Below are 10,657 nucleotides of genomic sequence, written 5' to 3'. Positions count from 1 at the left end.
CTCTCTCTCTCTTTTTCTTTCCCTCATTTTCTAACCCTCCCCCCACCCTCTCCCTGTCTTCCCCCTCTCTTACCCCATCCTCTCGTTCTTTCCCCTCCCTCACCCCTTCTCTGTCTCACTGCCTTCCCCACCCCCCGCCCCATCACCCCCCCCCCCCTCCCCGCCCCGCCTACCTCCTCTCTCTTCTTCTTTTTCTCCTCTTCTTCGCCTCTCTACCTAGGCATGGTATGTGAGAAGGGGATCCAGATCCTTCTCACCACCGTGGGGGCGTTCGCCTCCTTCGGCCTGATGACGGTCGCCATTGGAACAGATTACTGGCTCTACTCCAGGGCCATGATCTGCAACAGCACGGCCAACTCCTCTGCAGATGACCCCCACACCAAGGACAAGAAAGACCCTGGGGCCCTCACCCACTCTGGCCTCTGGAGGATCTGCTGCCTGGAAGGTAAACCTACAGGGACAGACCACAGAGACAACCACCACAGAGGCGGCCATTTTGGATCTAAGTGTGGGAAGTGGGAGGGGCCATGGATGGATAGGGACTGGGAGTTAAAGTTCAGCTGAAGTCACTGGCATGGGCTAGAGGACATCTTGGATCTGTTTTGCAATGGACAGATAGTTAAATAAAAGTCCCCGCAGTTCCCTTGCTTTAGTGAGATGCAATAAAACAATAGATGTATAGGGGTTTTCCTGAAGTGAACCAGATGGTTAAAGTGTTTCTCTGTAGCAATTTTTTTTGTTGGTGCCCAATGAGAACGAATGGTGGGGTTGTGGTTTTTCCGATTTCATTCAGTGGAATAATTCATTCAGACCATCAGCCGCCATTTTGGATCATTGTGGTGATGATGAGGTGATTGTAGAGTGGGGCTCTTGTGAAGCAGATTGAGTGGAAACTGCGATCTGGACTGCATCTGTGGCCTCCCCCCATCTCAACCCATCCCCTCTATCACATCTCACCCACGGTGTAGCCTACAGTAACTAGCAAAGGGGTGGTCAACTCTGGTGCGGAGAGGCCCGGAGAGGCCGTGTGTGCAGGCTTTTTAAGAGCAGGGCTGGAACAAAATGGGACACAAGGTGTGGTCCTGTTGCCCCCCCCCCCCTGCACTAGCCCTACTGATTATAACTGACAGGGTCTGCTGCTGAGGATGACAGCAGCCATCTCCCCATCTTCACTGCGACACAAGCTGCTAATTCATAATACATTAAACTGCTTGGCCGACATAAAGTAGTGGCTTTTTTGCAGGACAAGACAGAACAGCAGTTGGAAAGCTGAATGAATGAGTGCTACAGTAGCCAAATAATATATGCTTTTAGACTGGCCCCCATATGGGCCAGGTGTTTTTCCTGCCTAGGTTATGTGGTCAGGAAAACTTCCTGGCCCTACAGTACTCATGAGGCATGCAGCGCCCATCCTTGGCATGGTGATTGTGGAAAGCTAATTTGTCCCCATCTCTAAGCTTCTTGATAACAAAGCAGCCAATTAGAGATAAGCTCCCAGCCCTTAGAGCGTTGCTGCAGTGCTCTCTCTCTCTCTCTCTCTCTACCCTTCCCACCCCCCATCTCTCTCTCACTCTCTCTCTCTCTCTCTCTCTCTCTCTCCCTCTTTCCTTCACTCGCTCCACTAGCCTTTTTCTCTCTTTCTCTTACTCACTCACACTCCATTTCTCATTCTCTCCTCCCCTCTCTCTCTCTCTCTCTCTCTCTCTCTCTCTCTCACCTTATCCCCTCCTCTCTCTCTCTCTCTCTCTCTCTCTCTCTCTCTCTCTCTGGTGCAGGGGAGCCTTCAGTGTCTTGGCATGCCTTAGAGGTCAAGTACCCTTGATGTCCGTGGAGTATTAAAGCCAAGATGGATGCTCAGTAGCCATGCACTGATGCAGTGAGGTGTAGGTGGAGTGGAAACAGAGGACATGTTGGCTCTAAAAGATTTATGACTGCGGGTGGGTGGCACACGTTACTGTTTGAGGGGCTGTAAGAGTGGATTGCCAAATCCCGTTTGGCAGGTATATATATAACATTGTTGAAGATTGAGTGTTTGTTGGGGTAAGATACTAGAAGTTCAATGTACTGTTTTCCCTTTTTCTTTTTGTGGGTGTGTGGGGTGTTTTTTTCTTTTACAAATTCTAACCAATTGTTTTGGGGGGGGAATAGAGCTAGAGGGGCTCCCCCCTCCCAAGCAATGGTAGTGGAAATACTGATGCAGGCGGACAGTTTTTTAGGCTCTTGGAGGCAATGCAGCCCTTCCACGTAGCTTAGTTCTGCTGCCTGTATGTGCCAGTTTCACCCTCCAGTACATTTCCTATGGAGTTGCCAGGTAAGTGAACTGAAGTGAGTAAAACGCAGGTCATGTTGGGCTCTAGTGAGATGTTTCCCTAAAAAAGAGGCGAGGAGGAGGATGAAGTTGCCCTTGGGCGCTGATCTAAAGTCACTTTCTACCCTTCTAGTGAAGGGTACTGTCTACCCTTCTAGTGAAGGGTACTGTGCCTAGTGAAGGAGAGCTTTTATCTCAGGGGCGGCTGTCGCTTAGGAGAGTAGAGCCAACGTCTAATGATCGCAAGGTCGGCGGTTCAATCCCTGGCTGGCCACGTGTTGAGGTGACCTTGGGCAAGACACTGAACCGCCAAATTGCTTACCAGGCCGATGCCTTGCGTGGTAGCTTGCCGCCATTGGTGTGTGTGTGTGTGTGAATGGGTGAATGAGAGGCCATTGTAAAGCACTTTGGAATAAGGCGCTATGCTATATAAGTGCAGTCCATTTATCTTGAGAGCACAAAATGGAGGGGCAGTGTGGCTTAGCTGACACCCTTCCATTCTTTGCCCCCCATCTCTTTCTTTACAGACCAACCCATGGAAATAAAAGAGAGCTGTGAGAAAGACACGAAATCACCCCCACGTCTGTCCTTCTCTCCCTCCTTCGTCTGTGTCTCATCATTCCATCACTCCACCTCCTCTCTCACAATCCATCCATCAGCACCAGTCAGTCTTGTGCTGTCATCAACCGTGCGTCCGTCCGTCCGTCCGTCCGTCCGTCCGTCTGTCTGTCTACTGCAATTGAGCTGCAAGACCCCAGCGGGTAGCTATCTTGTCTGCCTGTCTGCGTGGATGGCTCTCTGTGCTGTTTGTCTGTGTGTGTGTGTGTGTGTGTGTGTGTGTGTGCGCGCGCATGTGTGTGTGTGTGTGTGTGTGTATGTGTGTGTGTGTGTGTGTGTGCACACGCATGTTCATGTTCATGGCTACTGTATAACTCACGTAGAAGGAAGAATACTGTCATTCTGATTTATGCTCCAAAAAGTGCCTTTGTCCAAATCCAACATCACTCTTTGTGTGCATAAATGATTGTGCTGGTATCCTTTCTACATTAGATTAGCCTGTTTTAGCCGGGGCACCTCAGAAATAATAGATGTGCTCTTGGCCACTCTGACATTCCGAAAGCCTTTTAAGCGGCCGTCTGCAAAAAAAAAAATGTCTCTGCCCACAATGAGACCTTAACATTTCTGTTTGTGAACTGTGGCTTTTGTAACTAAATGTAGCTACTAACTGCAACAAAGTTAAGTGCCTCTTGTTCCTCCTGGGCTATATTTTTTGGGGGGAGGTATTCAAATCAGAATTCTCTGCCTCCGATTGTGTGTGTGTGTGTGTGTGTGTATGTTTTTTTCTGCTCAAACCCCTGCCCCTCTCTCTCATGATGACATGAAGGTGTGTGTCTTGCTTTAACCCCCCTGTCTCTCGTTCTCTCTCAGGGGTGAAGAGAGGAGTGTGTTCTCAGATCAACCACTTCCCCGAGGACGCAGACTTTGACCACGATGGAGCGGAGTATGTTCTACGTGAGAGAGAGAGTTTATACCTTATAGAGCTGGGAGGGTAGAGGGAGGGGGGAGGGGGGAGGGAGGGATTGTTATCACAGATGGAGAAAAGCTGCTATGCACTATAATCTAATTGCAGCCATACAGACTTTGTTTATTCCTCAAAAGAGTAGATGCATGTGAATGAAACATGTGACGTAAGTGTGTATGAAATCAAGGCATATGGGTTGCTCTAGTTCACGTGTGTCCCCTCCGGTAACATTTGTGTGTTCCATGGTACAGTATATATTTGTGCCTGCATAGACAGAGGGAGAACCCTGTGTACTGTTTACCATGTAGCCTGTACCCTGTGTACTGTTTACCATGTAGCCTCGGCATTTGGGTGGCATTTAGGTGGCATTTCCCTGCCTTGGCTTAGTGTCCTAGATGGAAGAGGAGAGTTAAAGTGTGTTTGTGTGTGTGTGTGTGTGTGTGTGTGTGTGTGTGTGTGTGTGTGTGTGTGTGTGTGCGTGTGCGTGTGCGTGTGCGTGTGTGTGTGTGTGTGTGCGTGTGCGTGTGCGTGTGCGTGTGCGTGTGTGTGTGTGTGTGTGTGTGCGTGTGCGTGTGCGTGTGTGTGTTTGTGTATGTGTGTGTGTGTGTTTGTGTGTGTGTGTGTGTGTGTGTGTGTGTGTGTGTGTAGTGCTCTATAAGACCTCCAGGGGGTCTCTGACTTGTACGCCGCATGGGAAGGGTTTGATTCAATTATGCACTATGGTAATTAATTTTCTCAAAGTACTTTATTTCAAGTACTTTATTTTCTAACCCTTTTTAACTTCACCTTTTCTCTTTCCCCACATTATTTCTTCATACACCCCCCCCCCTCCCTTTCTCTTGCTTTCTCTCAAACTATATATTAACCCTCTACTTCCTATTTCCGTCCCTCTCTCCACCCTTTCTCTCTCTCTCTCTCTCTCTCTCTCTCTCTCTCTCTCTCTCTCTCTCTCTCTCTCTCTCTCTCCGTCTCTCTCTGTCTCTCTCTCTCTCTCTCTGTCTCTCTCTGTCTCTCTCTCTCTCTCTGTCTCTCTCTGTCTCTCTCTCTCTCTCTCTGTCTCTCTCTCTCTCTGTCTCTCTCTCTCTCTGTCTCTCTCTGTCTCTCTCTCTGTCTCTCTCTCTCTCTCTCTCTCTAGGTGTAGTCAGGGCTTCCAACATCTTCCCCATCCTCAGTGCCATCCTGTTGTTGATGGGAGGGGTGTGTATCGCTGCTAGTCGCTTCTATAAGAGCAAGAGGAACATCGTCCTGGGGGCAGGCATTCTCTTTGTGGCTGCAGGTAACTGATTCTCTCTAGACCTTCATGTCAGCCTACATACATACATACATACATACATACATACATACATACATACATACATACATACATACATACATACATACATACAGGACTCACATATGTGATGGCAGCTGGTGAAAGGGGGAACAAGTCAGCAACCGACCAAAATGTTCAGACTTTTTTTTTCTCAGAAAAATGTAAATAAATGTCAATGTCGTTGTTGGAAATCAATCAAATCATCAACTCGCTAGTCAAGCCAAAATATTGCAATGCAATGGATTCGGTGAGTAATCCCCCACTACTACCTAGTTAGTGTAGAGTTTCACCAGCTGCGCCGTCACATGGAATACACATTTTCATCCGTCGTTGCAACAGAAGTAGAGTGCGGACCGTCTGTTTTTTTCCCCTATGTACACTACATTACATACTGTGGCTGTGGCGCAGGAGGTAGAGCCGCCGTCTAATGATCGCAAGGTAGGCAGATCGGCGGTTCGAGCCCCGGCTGGCCACATGTCGAAGTGTCCTTGGGCAAGACACTGAACCCCAAAATTGCTCCCAGTGAGCGGGCCGGCCGGCGCCTTGCATGGTAGCTTGCCGCCATTGGTGTGTGAATGTGAATGTGTGTGTGAACGGGTGAATGAGAGGCCGTTGTAAAGCGCTTTGGAATAAGGCGCTGTATAAGTGCAGTCCATTTATGTATCTCTGTGCTCCGCAGGTCTGAGTAACATCATAGGTGTGATCGTCTACATCTCCGCGGCGCTGGGGGACATCTCTCCCAAGAAGGACGAGGACAAGAAGTGGCAATACTCCTACGGCTGGTCCTTCTACTTCGGGGGTCTCTCCTTCATCATGGCCGAGATGGTGGGCGTCCTGGCCGTCAACATCTACATCGAGAAGAACAAGGAGCTGCGCTGCCGCTCGCGCACCGACATCTTCAAGAGCACCACGCACGCCATGCTCCGCCTCCCCAGCTACCGCTTCCGCCGCCGCTCCCGCTCCTCCTCCCGCTCCACCGACCCCTCGCGCTCCCGAGACCCTTCGCCCGTCGGTGGGGGAGGCGGGGGCGGGGGGAAGAACTTCGGCCTGCCCCCCTCGGCCCTCCTCTCCCAGGGGGGGCCCATCTCGGTGTCCACGCTGCCCAACCCGCACTCCCGCTCCCACACGGCCCTGGCGGGCGGCGACATCTCCCTCTACACGCTGTCCCGCGGCGGCGACCCCAAGCTGGCAGGCCTGCCGCCCATGTACGGCACGGTGGACCGCGCCACCCTCTACCAGCTCCACAACTGCTTCCCCAAGGACGGGGGAGGGGGAGGAGGAGGGGGAGGGGGAGGGGGGGTGATGATGAGCGGCACCCTGCCCTCGCTCAAGTCCCACAACCCCTCGCTGTCGCAGAATTCTTCCAACTCCAACGCGCCCATGCCCAACTCGGTGGGCTCGTCCGGCCCCCCCCCGTTCACCTCGTCTACGGTGGAGAGGGAACGAGGGATGGGCACGCTGGACAGGCTTAAGGGAGATAGAGAGAGCAACTCCAATACCCTCAACAGGAAAACAACCCCTGTGTAAGGGAGGAGAGAAGAGGAAAGGAGGGAAGGAGGGAGAGAGGATAAGAGGGCGAGAGGGAGGGCGGGCAGAACACAGGAAGGGAAGAGAGAGTGGAGTAGCATATAAAGAAGCGGGATAGGTAGAAAGAGAGAGGTGATAAAGAGATAGAACGATACATACTGTATCGCAGTTCTTTTTCACTGTTATAGATAGTCTGCTACAGTATCTCACTGACAAAAAGAAAAACCAGTAATAACAGAGAGTGATAATAACAACAACAATGAACTTTCACAATGAAACTATTTTAATATTTCAATGCGCTACAAATGATTTATTTTATTAATGATCAAAAAACGCAATTAACCTTGGGCTACTATGAAAAACAATCCACTTGTATTTTCTTTTGTGCAATATTGCCGCTGATTTAACGAGATAATCTTTAACGTAATTGTTGTTGTGATTATTATTAGCGTTATTATGAGCTAGCTCTGTTTGCAATGCTATAGTTTGGAATGAAGATATAATTTGTATGATTTTCACTCTGATTTCGGACCCTGACGACATTTACTGTGAATTTCTTCAACACAGACACACTGGCACGTTCAGTGAGCAGTGTAACTGTGTCTTTGGTGTCAAGCATGAGTGTATACAAAATGTGAGAGGATGAGAGAGTGTATTATTTATTACATTACTATTATTATTTAATTCTCATTATTTTAGTATGTTATTATTATTTTTATTATTATCGTTTTGTTTGTGTTTAATGCAGAAATGTGATTATTTATTTTGAAATTTTGATTTTATACCCGTTCATAACACAAGTGAGGTCGGGTGTGAATACTGTACATTGTCTTCCAATATAGTTACTGATTGAAATGATACAATAAGTGACTGACTTAAGACGACTGACCAATGTGAGTGTTATTCTGAGTCTGAGTTTTCTATGGGCCTATGTTAGTCTCATTTCCATTCTAATCAATGTTAACAGTAGTAGTAGCTGTAGTGGTGTTGCAGATGTATGTTTTTGGGCATTAACAGAAACCTCCGTCTTGCAGGAGAACAGAAGAGAAACAGATATATTTGTACACGAGGCACAACGAGACACAGGCGCGGGGTTGTTGTTGCCTGAAAAAAAAAAAATGAACTCATTCTTTTCTAACAAGGCCGCCGCGTCCCAAATTGAGTTCTCTTAGAACATTGATTGATTCATTAAATCATACGACATTGGCAAAAAATATATGTGTGTGGGTGGGTGGGTGGGGAGGGTCACTATAGAGAAAACTTTTGAAATTAAAACATGTACATTGTAATTAATGCATACCTATATTTGCAAAACTCTATAGATACTTTCTTTGGGACCACTGGTATTAAAACAGGGTGTGTATTTTGGGGAGGGGAGGGAAGGGGGATGTGTTTTTGTTCCTGTGTACGGGGTCAGGCTACCCCCCGTTCGGACTCTTATGGGGTATAACGCCTCGCCTCACGCAGCCCCGCCCTGCTTGACCCCTCCCTGCCCTTATATGGGCATGTTGTTCGTGTTTCCCCTCCACTGTGACCAATGATAGATTCACCATGGAGACGACCGACCCCCAACCTCCCCAAAGAAACTTTCACTGTGCTTCCCCTGTGACCCCCTGACCTTTGAACTTGAACATTTTGACCCATTCTTGTTTATGTTTATGAGAATGTACACACATGTAAAACACTCTCCTCCTGTCCTTTTACCGCCCTGAGCGACCGCAGAACCGGGTTGGACAATTGGACACCCATGTGACGTTACAGAACCCATGTGACGTTACAGAACCCATGTGACGTTACAGAACGGAGAAACAAAACAACAACAAGACGCTTCCAGATTCTTTCGATTTTTTTTATTTCTGTTTTATTTCATTTGAGAAGAAAAAAATAATAATGTGACAAAACTGCACACAGATAGCATTAATGTGGGCAATATGAATAGTATGTAGTTGAGAATAGATATATCTAGACAAATGATTATGGTTTATCTAAATGTGTGATAAACTTAAAACACTGTATTGCACGAAGTTTATAAAAAAAAAACAATAACAGACAGATTCACAGACTGATTGTCTTTTGTTGCTTTTTTTCTTCAAGGAAAGAAAGGGAGGGAGATGATCAAGGGACGTAGAAGAGTGAACAATAAAGAGTAATTAAAAATCTCAAGCACTAGGTCAAGACACGGTGGCTGCCACTAGTTTGGCTTCTGGGGTTTTGACGGGTGGTTTTATTCATGATGTAACATTCGTTTCAAGAGCACCACAGTCTGTCACTTAAAATAGTACTAGCTTATCCTTTTTCAGCTCAGGATCAGGCCACTTCCAAAAACATCTGACAGGGTTTGATTTGGGGGGGGTGAACGATTCCTTTAAAGTGGTTATGAAGGCTTGTGAATACAGTAGAGAAGTGTATTTTCAATCACTTGGACTAACCCTTTAATTAATACAGCGTGACCCCATTAGTTTTATCTGCCACAGGGGAGACTGCAGTGCTCCAGGATGGGGGATCGGTGCTGCCCTCTACAGGATGGGTCACGCGCCAGGTCACTGTGTGAACATTAGAGAGGCTTTCTCAAGAGGGCAATATTCATGTAAGTCACATGCTCTGTGATGGATTGAACAGATTCGTTTCTTACTACAAACAGTATCCAACCCACAAGCACCCACATGCATCAACTTCATAATGTTACATTATGACCTCACCTCAAGTCTCCTATAGAGGCCCACTGCTGCGAAGTGTGAGGCTCCCTTTCACTCACAAACATGCAGCCAGCTAGCGCTGGTATAGAGCTCGTCACAGAGGCTGCGCAGGACTATTAAACTGCTATATATATATACAGCCTGGACACACCGTGTCATGTGTCTGGTGCACCGGTGTATGTTTCTGCTCACTGTAAGCAGTGGTAGGTAGGGCTTGTGTGTTTTGGTTTACGTGTGTGTCACATTGTGTGTGTATATATGCTATACTATACGTGCTATAGTTGATGTTTCTCGTACAGACAAAACTTTGGGTAAGAGTCTGCTGTAACCCCCCCCCCCCCCCCCCCCCTTTTGGACCACCCTGAACTATCACACAAACCTTTTGGACCAATGGGTGAGTTGGGGGGCTGGGGGTGGGGGGGGGGGGGGGGCTTAGAAGAGGTGCTACTACCCTGGTGAGCAAGTGTGGGTGGTTGAAGTGGGGGGTAGGGTTAGTGATGAGGATAGGCTCGGGGGGGGGGGGGGAGGTTGGGGGGGCTACATAGTTTGAATTCATGGATAAGGTTTCCCAACCTCTGCAGTGAAATGTACTGGGATGTGCAATGTGCTAATTTTAGGTAGAGAGGGGGGGAGAGAGAGAGGGGGGGAAGGGGGGGGGGCACAGTAAGCGAAGGTTGGGAAAATGGGTGGAATGTAAGAGGAGAGAAATGGTGTTGTGGAGGCCATTAATAAGGAAAACGTTATTTTTATGTCAAATCGATTTAATCCAAAAGCAAAAACCAGTGAGACACACATATGATGTACGGTAATAACATAGGTAGGTAGAGAAGAGGATGACGGGTTTGAGCGTCTTACATACAACGAAAAGGGAGCTTATAGACAACGTATAGATACTAGCTTAGCTTCAAACTTCGAAACAACCTCCTCAAAGCTTACAGTGTGCAAGTAAGTCAAATATAAACACATACATTTTATATACAGAGGTGTCGGTATATAGAGGTGTGCTTGTAAAGTGAGTCTATACAATAACACTGTCAAATATAAATCTGTATTTTACATACATCTCTCACTCACACACATACAACACATACTTACATACATACATTCATTTATATTAAAACAGCACTCATCTTACACAACTTGACAAAACATGAAGATAATAAATATTGATGAAAATGCTTAGATAATTAGCTTTTTCTATGTATCATTTAAGTGTTAAGGCTTCATAGTAATTACTCATAACTAGACTAATGTGCATCTATCCCTGTTAGTATTATAGCAAGGTAAGGCGT

The 10,657-nt window shown here is 47.3% G+C and overlaps 1 protein-coding gene across 1 annotated transcript; it reads left to right on the top strand.

The window, feature by feature from the left end:
• Positions 1 to 222: 222 nt before the first annotated feature.
• On the top strand, positions 223 to 6,669 carry cacng8b (calcium channel, voltage-dependent, gamma subunit 8b; the record flags this gene model as incomplete). The annotated part of the gene is made up of 4 exons (XM_080540222.1): positions 223 to 445; positions 3,737 to 3,820; positions 4,966 to 5,106; positions 5,822 to 6,669. The coding sequence occupies 4 exons, from the start codon at positions 223 to 225 to the stop codon at positions 6,667 to 6,669; spliced, it is 1,296 nt and encodes a 431-aa protein (XP_080396348.1).
• Between the last annotated feature and the right edge of the window lie 3,988 nt (positions 6,670 to 10,657).

Source organism: Nansenia antarctica (genome assembly GCF_963989245.1).
Source record: "Nansenia antarctica genome assembly, chromosome: 10".
NCBI lineage: Eukaryota > Metazoa > Chordata > Actinopteri > Argentiniformes > Microstomatidae > Nansenia > Nansenia antarctica.
Note: the sequence above shows the minus strand (reverse complement) of the source record. Positions and strands in the feature narration are given on the sequence as shown.